The 18,512-nt window shown below is 32.2% G+C and overlaps 2 protein-coding genes across 3 annotated transcripts; both read right to left on the bottom strand.

Moving 5' to 3' along the window:
* Positions 1–2,914: 2,914 nt before the first annotated feature.
* On the bottom strand, positions 2,915–7,375 carry LOC108346313 (uncharacterized). 2 transcript variants are annotated; one of them, XM_017585364.2, is made up of 6 exons: positions 6,999–7,375; positions 4,594–4,943; positions 4,350–4,502; positions 4,128–4,269; positions 3,631–3,872; positions 2,915–3,138 (listed from the first exon to the last, which is right to left on the bottom strand). In XM_017585364.2, the coding sequence occupies exons 2-6, from the start codon at positions 4,918–4,920 to the stop codon at positions 2,962–2,964; spliced, it is 1,041 nt and encodes a 346-aa protein (XP_017440853.1). In that variant the 5' UTR covers positions 4,921–4,943; positions 6,999–7,375; the 3' UTR covers positions 2,915–2,961. The 2 variants fall into 2 exon arrangements, with proteins under 2 accessions (XP_017440853.1, XP_017440852.1); XM_017585363.2 differs by having other exon boundaries at positions 2,915–3,168; positions 6,999–7,369.
* Positions 7,376–8,623: 1,248 nt separating this feature from the next.
* LOC108346316 (protein LURP-one-related 11) lies at positions 8,624–10,411 on the bottom strand. The gene is made up of 3 exons (XM_017585365.2): positions 10,159–10,411; positions 9,852–10,082; positions 8,624–8,933 (listed from the first exon to the last, which is right to left on the bottom strand). The coding sequence occupies exons 1-3, from the start codon at positions 10,390–10,392 to the stop codon at positions 8,799–8,801; spliced, it is 600 nt and encodes a 199-aa protein (XP_017440854.1). The 5' UTR covers positions 10,393–10,411; the 3' UTR covers positions 8,624–8,798.
* Between the last annotated feature and the right edge of the window lie 8,101 nt (positions 10,412–18,512).

The following is an 18,512-nucleotide window of genomic DNA, read 5'->3' on the forward strand; positions in this document are numbered from 1 at the left end:
AAGTTTTTATATGTAGTCAGAATTAGATTCTCTGTTACATTAATTACTTCTGAAACAGAAAATTTGTTTAATCACTATGCAAACCCATGTGTATATGTCAGACCTCGTAAATTTCACCCAAAACCCCCTGCTCAGACTCATTAAAAACGCACCCAAACCCTCTGCGCGGACGCCAGGTGTCAAGCGTCGAAAATTCGAAAATCAGATAGTGGAATGCAGGTGTCAGCAGACGAGCGGACGTTCGTTTTAAACAAAACTGATTTCTCTGAAAACCGCGTCACACTCTCTGCATACACTCATCTTCTCCAAAATCCTGATCTTTCAAATTCTCCTTCTTCTCTCTAGAAGTTTTCCATTCTCTCTACCAAAACTCATCTATTTCCTCCTCCGATCATATTTCAGAAACCGTAGAAGTGTTCCCGGCGTCATAAGCTTCATTTTGAACCGATCATTTCCGAGTTCTGAAACTGGTAAGTTTCCTCTTCCTTAACCGTTTGTTCTTGTAAACATGCAAACCAAGTTCTGGTTTCATGAGCCCTTAGTTTAATTCTGAATCCTTTTTGGTTTGTTATTTGATTTTTGGTTCGAAGAGTAGTTGAGCGTTGAGGGTAGAAGGAATCGTAGTTTTTGCAAGCTGAGTTTTAGTCTGAAGGACGTACGTTCACACTAGAGGTAAGGGAAGCTTATTTAATTTAATTTGTATGCTGTTGAAATGTTTGAACGTTCGATGAATGAATGATTTGGATGCATGATGGTTAATATGATTGGATTGAATGAACGTTCGTTGATTTAATGAGATGAAATGAAATATGGCTAAGTTGTGTTATAATGTATGAAATATATGAAACTTATATGATATGGATTGTATGAAGTATGAAAGTTGATAATGATATGAATTTTATAAAGTTATGGAGTTATAAGTTAAGAAAAATGAGTTGGAATGTAAACGGATTCTGTATATGAGATTTCACTATGATAAAGTACGTTCGTTATTGAACGGTCATTGACCGTTCGATTTTTCTATTAAACCTAGTTGAAACGGGATTCTTTCATTTGGAGAGAATCCTAGTGTAGGACGAGTGCCCTTGTGTGGTAATACTATGTTTGAGCGTTCGGCCAAGCATAGTTATCCTTGAGTCTAATGTGATGAACCCAATATATATTTATATGTAATTGTATATTATTGTTGTTCGAAAACACCAAGTCAATAGTAACTTAATATATTTACCAAACCCTTTTATTATAAGTTTATTAGTGCTCGGTCTTACACCTAGCACACATTATGAGTAGTGCTCGGTCTTATATCAAGCGCTCGTACTCGTTCCTGGCAAAATCAATCTTGATGAATTAGCATTCGTCCAAATTTCAGTAGTATATTCTTACTATGTTCAGTCATTGACTGGCATTCGGTTTCTGTATATGAATGATTCTAAAATATGGTTATTAACGTTCTGAAGTGTCTACGTTCATTTGATCCGGCCTACAGCCTCTGTACTTGAATTATTGTTGAGTACGGATTTGAATTCACGAGAGTCAGTTCATTTAACTGATTCACGATGTAAATAACGTTCGTCATATATGGTATATATTTGTACACGAGAGTCAGTTTCTTTCTCTTGGTCTTATTCTATTATGGAACGAGAGATTTTATCGGTCTCGTTTCTATCGTTCGTCCTCGTTATGAAGAGGGCGAAACGTTTGGTATTTTATGTGTTTAGAAAGGATGATGAAAATGATGCCTAAGTGAAAGGTTATAAAGAATGAAGAGTATATGAGATGAATGTAAGATTGTGGATTTGAACGAGCGTTCCGGGGAGGAACGACTCTTGGATGAATATTGAAATTTGTAAAGTATGAATGTGGAAATGCTTAGCTGGCGGTTCATCCTGATGTTCCATGAGTACTCGTCCTCACGTAGAGGAGGGTAGATCATGTGTGGGAACGGCAGGAGGTCCTAGTCCTTAAGGGTACTTTGGACGGAACGAACTAACCTTAGGTGGCAGCTGATGAGAATTCCAGTTACTACATCACCCGGGTGCACGAACGTCGTAGCTACACAGAATTCATACAGTCCGAACAGTCAGTCTAGTAGTAGGTCTTTTTTGTATAGTATGTTGAAATGTACTTGATGTGTTTGAATTGATAAACGTATGTTATTTCTTGAATTAAATTACATAAGCTTACCCTGCGTTTTCCTTGTGTTGTCTTGTTGTACGTCCGTCTTGTTTTGCAATGATCATCCGTGTGGATGTGAGCAGAGGGAAGCGCGCTACTGGAAGAGGCGCTTGGAAGAAGAAATTTTGGAAGATGCGAACCTCGTAGAAGTTGAAGTAAAGGCCGAACAGTAGGACGTTCGGTTAGTAGTTAGTAGTTTAGCATGACCATTCGGTCACTTCCTTTCCTTCCTTGTTATCTGACCGATCGGTACTTTGACTTTTGTAAGCCGTTCGGTCATGTTTTCCCTTAATCTTGTACAGTCTATTACTTTTGGAAATTCTATGTAAGGCCGTTCGGCCAAAATCATACACTTGTTTAGTATAAGACTGAATTGATATATTATTAAATGTAATTAATTCTATTATATGGTTTATTACTGTATTTTTGGGATGTTACAGTATATTGAGTGAATGATGGTTTATGAAATTAACTGAATTATATTAGTTTATTAAAGTTAATTTTGACTAAAGTTTTGATTATAATTAAAATATATATTTATTTTAAAGTAATTTGTGATAAAAACTCCTCTTTTAAGACCATGTATATCTCTATCCGATATAAATTTATGTGGAAAAGAAGGTCAACTAATTTAGACTAATTCGTTAGGTGTCTGACGTGAATCAGAGATCCTTGGTTACACTGAACATGCTAGTGCATGTCTTGTAACAAAGTTATGTCATAAAACACAATCTTGAAGTGAGGCGAACAATTTAAATGAATGGAAAGATAGTTATAAAGGAATAGCTACAAGTATAGCTGGATGAGTTCATCACTAACAACTGATGGAGTAAGAACACCTAAATCAGTGAAAAGCAGAGTGAGATACTGTGGAGGAGTATAATCCCGCGCAGAACATTCAACCTCAACCTTGGATGGAACAGGCACACCAAAATCAACAGGGCGTAAGGCAGGGGCCAAATCCTTTTGATCCAGAGGGTAAAATCGAGCAAACTGTCAATTACATACAGGTATGTAGCAGGTCCATTACTAATCGAGTTTTATTTTGATACACGGTAATTATCTTATTCTAACAATCAATTAGACAGAATTTTATACCCAACTTTTAAGGAAACTGTCTATTACAAAACATGATAATCTCACCATTGTTCATACATGGGAACCATTATTGGGTGACTCTTATAAATTCCACTTTGAGCAGAAGAAGAAGCATAATGTTGAATTAAGTCTAAGAGGTTCTCATACGGAATCAACTGATTTTTTTGGTTAAGACTCTTTTCTTATAACTTCTTATAACATACTGTACTAATAAAACAAGCCAAGACTCGTGACACTATTAATCAATGGCCTAAGTCATTAAGTCATAAAAATTACCGTGTTAAACAGTAGTGTATTCTAATCAAATTCCTATTGATCAATATAACAACTAGGCAGAAAAATGGAATCAAAGCATACCTTGTAACTTTCAGCAGCCACATAAACTGGCTTGTTCATACTCTTAGCCACCATTGCAATTTGGTAAGTTCCCATCATGTTGATTATACCACCACTTTCAACAACTCCATCTGCCCCAACAAACACCATGTCAACCTCATCCATAGTATAAGCCACTGCAGAGTCTATAACAAGCTTCACAGCCACATCAAGCTTCGCCAGCTCATTGGAAAACCGCAACCCCGTTCTATCTGGTCTCCCCTCTAAAAATTAAGAGTGATCCATCAATTCCATCCTTAAAATATTACCCTCTTTCTTAGTTACTCCTTAAAGTTACTCCTTTAAAAACTATTTAGCTAATTCTGGCAATAATAGAAATCAAGCTGAGTAGTAAGCTCAAATACAAAACATTCTTCAAATCACTGTTTGAACTTAATCAGAATACAATAATTAAGAGATTAAAGCGGTAAATATATTTTCAAAACTAAAAAACCTCGTTGCTTTAGAGAGAGCAGAACCTGTGCACAAGACTCTAAAGAGCTTGTTATTCTGTGCAGCGAGTTTGAGAATCTGAAGCACGACTCTGGAGAAACCGTGAACAAGAATTGTGCAACCGTCGAATATAAAATCCTGGCTCAGCATTGCAATGATTTCGCGAGCCTGAAAAAGGAACCGATTGAAAGAGTGATGATGCGAGTGAGTGAAAGGGGGGTGGGGGAGTGATTGAGTGAGTGAGTTACCTTGAAGGAGATTTCGCCGAACTTATCGGCGCGTTCGAGCAAGCGAGACTTGGCGGAATTGAAGTCTTCGTACTCGAGAGCGGAAGTCCTGGTGACGTATCGCATGAAGAGATCGCAGGCGGCGGTTAAGGAGATTGAGGTTGTATCCCAACACTGTGTGCAGCGTAACACCGGAACAGAATCGGTTAATGATAATAATCACAAAATCAATTTCAATGAGAAGAGAAGGGATGGGGGTGGTTACTTTGAGGGAATCAGAGGCGCTTTTGAGTTGGATTTCGAGCTGCATCATGGTGGTGGCCTTGCTGGAGCGGATGACGGCGGCCAAGGCACGAATGGCGGCGACGGCCTCCGCCAAATCGGGGTGCTTGCGCCAGGTGTCGAACTCCTGGATGACGGAGAAGGGTTCGTCGGCGTCAGTGTGGGAAGGAGGAAGAGGAGGAGATGGAGGAGGAGAAGAAGGGGTACGAGGGACAGTGGCGGACTGAGCCTGAGCAAGCCAATCGGTGCTCACTACCCCGAACTGCACCGCTCTGTTCTCGTAGTACGCTGATGTCTTCCGATTCTCCATTCAATTCCTCCTCGTCTCACTTCCTGTAAATCAGCCAATCGGTTATTTTATTTTATTTTTACACTTTAGAAATTATTTTTAATTAATAAATCAAAAACAAAATCCAGGGTGAAATAATTATATATTTTGTTGAGATATATGGTGAATGTTGATATATTATTCACTTCAATAGAGAATAATACTCCTGGAGAAGTGATAGTTTTTAGACCAATATCTCCTTTTTTGGAAGTAACAAAAATCATTTAATACGTTCCCTTAAAAGCATCTATATTTATGATGAAAATAAAAATATTAAGAGATTTAGATGTTTAAATAATTCAATCTTGAGAATATAATTCGACTCAGTTTACTGTCCCATCTTAAGCCTCGCATTGACGACTTAATTTTGTTACAAATGATCACACAAAATAGGTCACAAGAATATGTAAGCTAAATTAGCTGTTCTCCCAAAGTTTACTCCAGCAGCTCTGTGAGAAACACTTAAAACTCTTTCCTCTCTACCCTTTTCTTATACCATCTTGAAAATTTTTCAGAACTGAAATTAGGAATGAAAGGAACTGCTGACATGTATAAGAGAGCAGAACTGAGAATTAGATGAGACTAAAGAACAATATATGTTTTTCTCTTGAAAAGCATTTTATTACCATCCCCTCAAGAAATGGCCTATTGCCCTATTGACATGTTCTCTTCATACCACAGCCTGAACTCATTCCATGGCTTTGGAAAGAGAATTTGATCCCATGTGCCAAATAACTGATTTAGGAAAAGCCGTGTCTTATCATTCATCTGTAATTTGTTTCCGTGTTTACCTGAGGCCAGAAACTAATTATATTCAATGAACTGTGCCGGTGTATTGAATAAGCAGAGTATAACTAATATTGCAATCACATTTCAAAAGTTACACAAAGTGGATTAGCAAAGAACTTGTCCAGATCTTTAGTTTATCATCTCCATTTTCAAAATCATAATAACACACAGGATAAGGTTCAGATTGGTGGCACTCCCATTGCTCCTTAACAAAGGCTAGTATCCATTATTTTGTAATGATTTTAATCGTAAAGAGTTTCCTGCCATTTCTGATGCCTTCAAACCTAGTATCACAAGTTGGTGGGATCAGAATAGGATTTCCGGGATTACTTGTAAACTCATGGAACTGGCAAGCTTTCTCAAAGTTCTAGATATGCAAAGTTGTCAGCTGGGTTGCGCTATGTGGAAGAAAAAAATGCATCCCATGGGTCTTTTTATAGCACGATATCTACTTTCTCCTGTTTGACAACTCACAAGGGATACTCCCATCCCAACTGATTCATCTCCCCTCTCTATCCAAAAGCTCAATTTTCATTGCCATGTTCGGAGCTTCCAATTCCATGTCTTTGCATTTTGGTATGTCCTTCATGCTCAGGCATTCCCTTATCTGATTCTTTTCTCCGTTACCTTTTTCAGGCTTAGCTTCATTGAAGCCTTCAGGCTTAGCATTCAGTTATGATGCCTGTGCTCAGGTTCATTGATGAGTGGCAGTTACACTTTACACATGTTCTAAAAATCATCTACTATATTACTAAGCATGACCATTTTATTTTATACACAGCCTTTCTGCGTTAACATGGGTATCATTTGAAATATAGTGCACTTTCTTTAGATATATTTTGACAATAAGTGTAATTGCGTTTTCAAATCACATGTCAAATCGCATGCTTCATGTTCTTCTCCTCTTCAATCATATACTATACAGAAAAATATAATGAACAGGAACCAAATACTGAAAACATGGCAACACACTGTTAAGAACTTATATTCAAAGAAGGTTGGGGAACCTTCAAAACTAACATCCACTCAATAACCCAGAAACAGAAACTAACTCATACGAGAAATCCTAAATAACAAGCTAAAAGATAGATCAGGTTTAAATCCTATTTTCCCCCATTTTCCTATAATACATTTTGAAAGGTTTAATTGTATTCAGTGGTTCCTGATATCTAACATATGTAAACTAAACCTCACCAGCTACCAACAAACAAATGCCAAATATTAAGCAGTGATGAATAAACAAACAAGAGAAAACAATAGCTGGAACAAACCTTGCTCGTTACAACCAAACACCAAAGATGGAAGGCTATAATTGGAGGCATCGTAGTAGAAACTGGGAATCAGCGCCTTAACGAACTCATGGTAAAGCGAGGAAACATCTATGCCATCCTCCACCAGGAAGGCGAACACGTGATCGGAAGCAGCACACCAGGCTTTCAACCAAAGGGCGTGCAGGCCACATTGCCCGTCCTATAATGCACAACCTTTTCATCGATCGCGTCCACGAACTCAAAGATCCGAGGCACCTCTTGGAGCTTCTTCGGAGGCGGCGAGGGAGTGGAGGCACCGGGAGAGTGCGGCGAGGCGGTTGAAGACGATGTCGTTGACAACGAAGTTGAAATTGGGTTCGGGTTTTGGGTTCGAATCGGGTTGGGAAGGTGGAACTTATCATTTTTAATCTTATATTATCTTAGAATTTTGTAAAGAATTTTTTTAGGAGTTGTGCGAACTTAAAAGGCCAATTATTTTGGGGGTAGATTCAAATTTATTCTGAAACCAAATTATTTTTGAAATATTTTGGAAAACAAATCCAATTATTTGATAAACTTAATTTGTTTTATAAGTATTAATATAAAAATAATTTAATGAATAGTATTTTGTAAAAACAATGTTCATCTAAACTAATTCTGCATAAGTTTTAAGTTAATCTTTAGAATTGAAGAAATTTGGAAAACTATGTAAGCATTAAAACAAGTATTTTTAACTTAATACACGATTATTTATATTTATTCCACACACAAAAAAAATACAACTAGAATACAATTACTAAATTTATAAAATTTAAATTTAATAATTTAATAGTTTTTATTTAATTTTTGTAGAACATTCTTACAAATTTTAGGAAGTGCTTATAGAAGTTATTAATTGTGAATGTTAACAATTAATCATTTTAAGCAATATTTAGCAGTATTAAATCGAATACGTAAATGAACATTATGAAATATATATGTGAGAATTTGACTTATCATTTAAAAAAACCCAAACAGGTTCTATGTTGAAGAAGACATTTTCTATACCTTTTTTAATAAAAAAATATTGAAGTAAAATATTTTTCCTTCCAAATTAAAAATGTAGAGGATTAGCTTTATACTTGTAGGATCAACATAAAATAGATAGCCAAAGCCTCTTAAATCTTAAACATCGAATGAATTAATCCTTTTTTTCACTTCTAATTCATCCGTTTGAATTTACACTTCTAATTTTCTTAAATATTTATAATCAAATCCTCCAATGACTCTTTTTACTGAAATAATTAGGAATTTAAGTTGATTTTTTCAAAGAAAACTATTTAAAGGATTTAACTCAAAAATAAACCAATGTTGATTAAGACTTAAAAATATAAATGTAAACTTAGGGTTGATATATATTAGGAAAATTTGAAAGATGGTGTGTTATTTATGTAGAAAATTTGTTCATTAAAATTTTGTTTTTTAAAAAATATTTCGAAGAATGAAAAAAGAAAAAGTATTTAAACTGTTTTAAACTTTGATTCTTAAATATATAAAAGTATTGAATATGATAGAAAGAAGGTTATTTCAAATATACTATAAAAGAAACTATGCTAAAGAACGTATCATTAACACTTGTATGTAGAGAATCAAAGGCTGCATTTCCGGAAGAAAACAAAAGTGAAATTAAATTTGATTTCAATCATTTTGTGATTGATTAATCACACACGCACACTTTTCTGCAAAGCTCAACACAGAAACTGTATTTAGCAATCGATGTGCTATAATTCTCACTCAATATGTAAATCACTAGTGTTGTGGAAACTGTTGCTTCCAAAATACTTACATTTTAGAGTTTATAAGATTGTATGCTACAACAAGTCCCATAACTAGAGAAAGATCTATATTTTGCTCCACTACCATTGTGAAAACATCATCTCCTAAATCAACTCCACTATGTGACTTCTTCCTCCTTAGCTGCAAACACAAAAAACAGGTATAAGTAAAATAATAATAACAATTCTAAAATCCTTCTACTATGTTCTTCTACCAATCTTCTACTTTCTACATATATATATATATATTTTTTTTTGTAGGTATTCATCGATTTTCAATAATACTAAAACATCTTAAGTCATTACATCCATACCTTTCAAAAACCAATTCCAAAACACAAATGACTTAGTTGATGATACATTGATATACAACTTTTTTATATTCATTTCACATTATTTTTCTTTACTTTTTAACTTTTTTTTTCTAAAAATATAAAAGTTCACTTTTTTATGATCATGTTATCTTTGTAATATGTGTCAAATGAATGTAAAGGTACGTCAGTTTATCGTTACTATAAATTTAAAAAAATAATTCTTTAAGACACAAATTTTTTATATTCATTTCATACTATTCTTTTTTACTTTTTATTCTTTTTTTTCTTGAAAAAATACAAAAAAAATTACACTTTATAACCACTTTACCCTTATATTGTGTGTCAAATGAATGTAAAAGTGTGTAAGTACCATTACTCCTAAATTTAAAAATAAATGATACTTTGACACGTATAAAATTTTTACATTGATTTGATAAAGTTTATTTCTTTATAATCATTTTATTCTTGTATTGTATTGTATCTCAAACGAAGATAAAAGTGTGGTAGCCAACCATTACTCAAATTTAAAACTTACCCATTCCCATAATTTTTACCTAAATCTGCACTACATGTGTAAAAGAAAAACCAACTAAACAATCTTCATTTAATGCATTGTTTTTTATGCATATATCTCCCTCGCTGATAGATATTAAAGATGAATGAATTGAGTTCATGAGACATTTGAGGAATTATGAACTTAATGGTGGGTTAAACTTTGCTGATTAACAAGATGTAAGAAACCTTACCTCTGCAACCACCACTCCAACCTCATTAGATATTTTGCAAGCTGAATTGCAGGTGCTGCTTTCTATTTTATGAATATAGGGTTGGTTTTTGTCCAAACCAAGTTCAACTTCATAGATCGAACCCCCTTTAGAGATCTTATAAGTTTTTGAAACTCGAAAGCATGGTCCTTTGTGGTCATTTCTTGTTGCTGGAAATCTATAACCCTCCCAGAATCTGGACAACTTATATTGCTGAAACCACAAAAGACTAAAATAATGTTATACATCAGTTATTTTATGTGAAAGACTGTGCATGAAATTTGCTTACCTTTTTTAGCATAGTGAACAAAATATCACCATTTTGGTCCATGAGATGAACTTCTGCTCTATGCTTGCAGTTGTAGTTATCAACTCTGTATGCAATCTGGCCATTGGAATCAAAGACAGTGCACCCTTTTCCATTCAGTACAAGAGATTTCATCCATAGGGTAAAAGTTTCTTGCTTGCAAGTGAAACTGCAGGTAGTAGAAGATTCTAGTGCTTGGGGACAAACTTTTCCCATGGTTGAAATTGTGTGTAGCATGTCACTGATAAAAGGTTTTTATATACTAATGGGATAATCATATATTATTATAGCCACATGAAATTTTTAATCAAAGTCGGTTAAAGAAAATAAAGCATAGAATGATTCTCAGTGAGTGGTTTGAGGATGAAGGCAAAACACAAAAATAATAGTACAAACCACACATGATATAAAATACAATATCATGTCTCATTTGTTAATTATGTTTTTGTTTAATATGATTTCTTGGCGTGTTCTTTGAAATTAAAGCAAAACTCCACAACTGCAGCCGTAAGCTTGTTTAGAACTAATTGCCCTAAACCTTATCATCAATATATAATAGTGACTTTTTGCTGCAGGTCATATCAGACGTTACATAATATAATCCCCACTTGTTGCTTGATGATGAAATGCAGATGAATGTATGCCATTCAATAGTTTTTTTATAGTATTAGTAGTTGCACAATGCAAAGGTTTCATTGTATGATCTTGTTATTATTATTATAAACCAAAGTATGTACGGAGACTTCAAAATGATAGTATTTTATATTATACTTGTTTGGAACAAATTTAATGCACTGGTCTGCATTTTTACACTTTTAGTTTTAAAACTTGTATGCAATATTGTATCACCATATAAATTAAGTAAATTATATCGTTTTATTAGAGAAGATAGTATATTGTATGGGCTTTAACATGGTGATTATGGAGACCTTGACATATTAAAAAATCTCAAAAAGTAAACTTTGCAAAGGAAATTTGAATGGTAATGAATACAGAAAGTCTGTAAATAAAGAAATATAATCAAGTAGCATAGAACTGGAATGAAATTATCACAGCAAAAATATTTATTTCATTAGTACACTGGTAAATAGTTATACTATTAGTATATTAGTGTATCAAAAGGTGAGATAATTACTATCTCTCTTGTGATCATGAATATTTTTTATATTTATTAGGTCAGGACTATTTTTTTCCATATTAAAATTATAGTTTATTTAACAACATGGTTAAGTGGTTAAAGTGACTTCTTCCATGTGAATGTTGGCATTTGGTCCAAGGCTTCAAATTTATTAGGCCACTTGAGTCAAATAATATGGCCCCAAGCAGAATTGAAATAAAATCAGCAATAAAGTTATAATATATATATATATAAAATAAAGTTATGGAAAATGTTCTTTTTAATAATTTTTTTATAATATCACTGTGGTTAATCCGTTTTAAATATACAAACTAATAAAATAATGATACATTCGTTGTCAAAAAGTTGTTAATGAATCCTAAAGTTATAATATATATTTGTGTGTGAGTGAGACAGAGAGATAACAAGAGTATTTATTTTGTTAGTATATTGGTAAATATTATATTCAATTATTAGTATACTAATATTATGTATGAAGTAAATTAACTATTTTTTCGATATTAAAATTATAGTTTATTCAAGAACATGGTTAAGTGGCTAAACTAACTTCTTCTGCCATGTGAATGTTTGCATTTGGTCAAAGTCATCAAATTTATTCGGCCACTTGGGTCAAATATTGTTCCAGAACAGTTAGGGGTGGGCAAAGTATACTGCACTGCACTATACTATAAAAATTTGCAGTTAACTATAAAACAGTTCTCCTAAACTAAACTGAACTAAAAGTAGTTCGAGTGAACTGAACTGCACTATTTTTTAGTCCACTCATAGTATAGTGCAGTTCAGTAAACTAATTTATATTACACTTTGTGCTCATTTGCTGAAGTGTCTGGAAAATAAAATAATACAAGGACACATGGCCCCCTTTTCTTACTTTTGTTGATTAAAGAATTTGTAAACGACAAACACATGGGAACTCATGCTGAAAGGAAGAAAAGAACACGGAGCAAAGAGGAGTGATGTCTCGTCCTATGGGATCCATCCACCCAAGAAAGTGATCTTTTTCATTGGAAAAGCCAGCCAGCATGTTCACGGAGGAGAAGAAACTTCATGTAAATTGCAGCTGGAAGAAGTGGATGCATGGATGGCTGTCCAAGGACCTTCACGGTCCAGCAACAAGAAGAAGACGTCCAGCAACAAGAAGAAGACCTTCACGGTCCAGCAGCAGAGAAGATTGGCATGGTGATTGGAGAGCTGGAAGAAGATCCCACACAGAAAAAAACACGGCTGCCACATGAAGAAGCACACATCAGCCCTAATCCTTTCGAACCCTAACTTCAAGGGTTTTCAATTTGGGGGTGAAATTCTCAGTTAGGGAGAAACTGTGGTTCACAGTTAACTGCACTTAAATTATGTAGAGTTCAGTTTGTTTTAACTGAACTGTAAAATAGTTTAATTAGTTTTAGTTAAAATAAGTTTAGTTTTTTTAAGTATAATATAATTAGGGAGAAACTGTGATTCACAATTTAGTTTTTTTAAGTAAAATTGTTTTAACTGAACTGTAAAATAGATTTGATGACTACATTTTCCTTAAAACGTGTTTTAGTTTAATTATTTAGTGCGAACTGGGTTAGCTCTTATTTAAGAAATTTTGTGCTTAGAAAGCAATTTATACAAATTTAAAATTGCATTGTATGATTATCCAATCAATTAAAGACTAAATAGTTAATCTTAACTTAAATCATCCAATAAGTTATTAATGAGACTATTCAACCGGAAAATAAAAATAAAAAGTATGATTAATTTATATTTGGATCATAATTAGATTATTATTAATTAAAACTTTACTCCAAAATTTATAAATATAGTTTTGTGATAAGGAAATAATATATTTATATGTACCATTAATTCATAATTGTAGAACTTAACATCATCTGAACGTTTTCTGCAGGTATTCTCTAAACAGTTTAGACGATAGGCCTAAATCTTTATCAATAGTCACAATTTAAACAATAGACCCCAACCCTATACTCCACACTAAATAAATAACATGTGATTTAAAAAAAATAATATATATATTTTATTAGAGGTTACATTTTAACTATTATGATAAACACTAAAAATTGTTTACCATTGTGACAATCTTTTTTACTGCTAATACTATTTGAATAACTTTAAACTTAGTTAATATTTTATTTTAATATAATTGTTTTTTTCTAAATTACTCCACTCGTTCTAGAATTGAACTCTTCCATCACCATTTCTTCATGAACGTCACTGCTTCTACTTCTTCATGAACACTACGTACCCTTATCATTGTTTCTTCGAGATCAACATTTTTCTGGTATTTTTCATTTAATATTTATGTTCGCACAAATTTTTCGCATGAGCTCTGTTTTTGTTTTCTGAAATATTTTTTTATCTTCGACTGATTATTTAGGGTTCTTGTTCACAATCAATAATTAGCGTTTTCGTTCATACAACAGATTCATAATTACCTCATTTGCTCATAATTTATTCGTTTATTTAGGTAAATGTTTGTAATTACTTTTTTTTTCAGCTTACTCTTCTGCTTAAAGAAAATTAGTTGTTGATTTAGAAGTTTTTTGCCCAAGGAAAAATAGGAAAGTCTTGAGAAAGAATTGCTTAACAATATTCACTAACATTCAAGCATGTTTGTATTTCATTTGCTCTGTTTTGTATTCTCTTCCTTTCTTTTTATTTACTTGTTTTCAAGATTATTTTGAAAAAACGTATTTTAAATATAGAAGTATTTTAATATTTTTCTTTAATTTAAAATAAAAATAAAAAAATCAAAAATTATTTAAATATTTTTAATTTTAAAACTTAGAATTCATAATACATAAAAAAAATTTGTCAACTAAAAATTTAATACAATTTGAAAAGTTATATAAATTAACAAACTCATATATATATATATATATATATATATATATATATATATATATATATATATATATATATATATATATATAGATTTAGTGAAACTAAGAATATGGAAGGACTTACATCTCATCTATCTTTCTATAATGTAATCACCTGTTATTTTTATATATAGTTACTATTATTAGTATTAATTTTTCTTTAAAATATAAAGGCACGTGTCTCTCTTTCATTTATAATCATATAAAATAATCTAACAATAATATGATGAAATCTCTCAATAAAATATTTATTTTAACTTGAAAAAAAGTTAGATTTCAACTTTCCAAAGCCGCATATGAAAGTGCGGTTACGCGCAGCCGCAAATTGAAGTGCAGTTTTTTGTAACCGCCATTCGAACGACGTTAGTATAGAATCATAGATCTAACTGCGGTTATATGTGTTGAAATAAAATCCTACCTGAAAATTGTGATATCTTCTTCCTTTCATAATCACCGCCATCAAGGATCACCCGCACAGATCACCATCACCACGATTCACAACCACCAACTCAAAACACTGACTCAACCAGTGACCAAAATGTTGAAAAAATGTTATGCTTGAGTGAAACAATGGAACGAAGAAAAGGGGGTGCATGTTAGGGTTTATACCAATAGAAAAATATTTGGGTGGTTGGTAGTTACAAAAATTGTTGTGGTTAGGAATCATTAATTAAATATTAATTATGTTTTGACTTTATTAAATGAAGGACAAAAATGTAAATTTGGGGGTGCAGGATGAAGGTGGTGAAGTGCAAGGAGAATCACTCTTCTAAAAGTAAGTCCAAATATTTTTACTGTAAATATTTAATTGGTTTAAACCCTCGGATGGTCCTCATATTTATATGGGAATCTCAAATGGGTCATCGTTTTTTTTCGTCGCAATTGGGTTATATTTTTTGTAAAAATGAGCCAATTTTACCCTAACCGTTAAGTGTTCTCAGACGGCGTTAAGTTTAGGTGAGCTGTATTTTATATTTTGATGGCGTGACATTGTTCATTAAAATTGAATGACTGATGTGGTTTAAAATTGTTCACATCACACCTCAAATCAACTTCTTCTTCTTTTGTCTCATCACTTTCTCTCTCTCCCATCTCTTCCAACGCTCAAAAGCTGCAATCTTTCTTTGTTTTTCCTCTTCTACTTCATCTTCCAACTTTTCCAGTTCTTCTTCATTTTCTATCATTTTTCATTATCATCTCCTTCTCTTCATTAAAAATATCTCTCCATTGCTCCATCCTTTATTCTTCTCTACTTTAACTACTTTGGACTTTGACTCATCACTAAATGGAATTTTAGAATTACAAAAATATCTAATTATGTGTTAAATTAATTTAATTGTAAAGCAGCTGATGCGTGGTGCTTTACTAACATTAGTTAGGTCAGGATGCAAAATTCATTGATTGAAGACTTTGAAAGGGTTCTACCTGTATGAATGAGGCATCCATTAAAAACAAAAATAAATAAAATAATTGACTTTATTTCTCTGCTTTTCCTTTCGAAAGCAAAGTCTAACATGACAGCTGATGCATCATGCATCCATGACATCGGATGCATACTGGCCTTTTTTGTTCAAAGACTGTTAAATAAGAGGAGATGAATATTTAACGATTATGCAGACCTTCTTCCCATCCAAAAAACACTTTTTCATAAAAAGAAAAAACTGACTAAAATACGATAAAGCTAAGCAATGAAGAACAGGAAAAATACTGCAGAAGTCAGAAGTAGTGTATGTTTAGTGCGTAATTGATATTGGTCAAGAAGAATAAAGCCTGCTTACCATACATGTGTTTCGGATTATGTGAAACGCGATAATTGGTCAGGAAAAATAAATGATGATTCAGATGAAAACTAGTGATTTGAAGAAAAAAAAACAATGAAAAATAAGTTAATTTAATTTATTGAAAGATAATAATGAATTTGAATAAAAAACAAAGAAGTTGGAAGATGAAGTAGAAGAGGAAAAAACAAAGAAAGATTGCAGCTTTTGAGCGTTGGAAGAGATATGAGAGAGAGAAAGTGGTGAGATAGAAGAAGAAGAAGTTGATTTGAGGTGTGATGTGAACAATTTAAAAACACGAGTCATTCAATTTTAATGAACAATGTCATGCCATCAAAATATAAAATACAGCTCAGCTAAACTTAACGTCGTCTGAGAGCACTTAACGGTTAAGGTAAAATTGGCTCATTTTTACAAAAAATATGACCCAATTGAGACCGAAAAAAAAACGATAACCCATTTGAGATTCCTATATAAATATGAGGACCATCCGAGGGTTTAAACCTATTTAATTTATTACTATATAAGAAATTTAAAAAGAATAAAATGATGTTTTATAAGTAATTTTTTTACAATTTAAAAGAGTTGAATTTTCAGCTCACATGAAGATTATTTTTCTTAAATTTAATTCAAAATCGTTCCCGTTGTATTGCTTTTTATAAGGTCAAATAAGAGAAACCAAATTTAGCTTCTGTTTGTTTCGTAGATGGAAGTGTACAAATGGATAAAAGAGAATTAAATCCAAAACAAGAAGCGCGAAATTTCGAAAAACAAGAAAACTTTTCACCCATAACTTTTCCCTCGCAAAGAAAAGTCTTTAAGTATGATTATTTTATTAATTTTTTCAATAAGAAATTGATTAAAATAATATATTAATTGATAGAAGCTAAATAAAAAAGATCGAATATTCAATTTTTATTCTAACGTAATATAAATAATGATAATAATAATAATTATTATTATTATTGTAACACAGTAAAATTATCTTACTGGTTAAAGTATTAAGAATAATCAAAATTATAAATATATAATATGTATTTACAAAATGAAAACTCATAATTTAAAATTTTTATAAATTAAAAAATCAATATAATAAAACATTTATATATTTAAGTTATACTTATTAACTATTAAACACTTAATAATCATCACACTCGTCTCTTTTATCTATATATTCTTTACCTACATATAATTTACAATTTCGTAAAAAAAGATAAAACCACTACAACATACAAAATAAGGGTTAGTTAGTGAAATTTTAGTAAGATATATTCATCATACACTTAATAATATTAAAATTTAAAATATAATGGTCATATCATATAATAACAATTCATAAATACAAATACATTCAAGACTAAAATTTCGGAATGATATATATTAAGTTGAATGTTCATGAAGTCATGCACATGCCATGTAACCTTGTAAAACACTATAACAAACAATTTTATTAAAGAAAATCTCTCGTGAAAAAGTTAGTTCACTATAACTTAACCAAAAATGTATTCTTGCACCAAATTTCACTTTAAGAACATTCTTCAATTCTAACCACCTAAACTCTATTATCTATGAGTTTAGTAGAGTTAGGATGATCCTAGACAACGTGTCAATTCTCCTCATAATTAATCATAGTCATACAATACACACAAATAACAATATATGAAATTCAGAAACTTAAACAATAACCAATAACTTATCATTATCACTGAAACTTAATTTTTCTTTCTCATTCATAGAACATGTTCATCCATAAAATGTACACTTAACTCATTTGTTACATAGCACAATACCCAATTTCTATGCAACCTAACATATACCTTTACTAGAACCCATGATCCTTCCAAGTGTTCATTATATTCCAAAATTTAATATCTTATTCTGTTAAATCAACACAATAATCATCATTGAAACCTCATATTTTCAATCATCACATATTCGCTTAGCAAGTCCCCTTCTCGCTTAGTCAAATACTCATGGATGTAAACTTGACCACTAAAAAAGTGTTTTTCCCAACAACTTCGACACTAGAGCTAAAATCCTGCATATTTGCCCAACAAACTCAACCCTTGCCCAACCATCACGAGCTCTCTAGATTTCTTAAAAATAAACTCACCCAGTGACCATTTTGCTTACTCAACAAGCAAGCCCCTATAAGCTTGTTTTATCAAGCTCGCTCAATAAGCTCTAACTCACTCAGTGAGTGAAACGTTTAGAGCTCTTTAGAATTACACTTTCTCACTCTCGCTTAATAAGTATGCATAAAACCACAATTTATATAGGTGTATTATATCATCCATTTGGTCCATCTAACCACTTTTACAAGTGTTTTAGTTCCCAACAAGCCTACATATGCACGTTTAAAATACATTATGTGGGCCAAATTGACCAAGTGATGGATCCTAGGCTATTCATCAATCACAAACCATAGGCACATCCCATGATTTCACTACTTCATTCAATAACACAAATCAATTCATCATACAATTTCACTAATCTTATACATACTAGATTATATGACTCAAAATACAATTACACTAT

Source organism: Vigna angularis, chromosome 9 (genome assembly GCF_016808095.1).
Source record: "Vigna angularis cultivar LongXiaoDou No.4 chromosome 9, ASM1680809v1, whole genome shotgun sequence".
Taxonomy (NCBI): domain Eukaryota; kingdom Viridiplantae; phylum Streptophyta; class Magnoliopsida; order Fabales; family Fabaceae; genus Vigna; species Vigna angularis.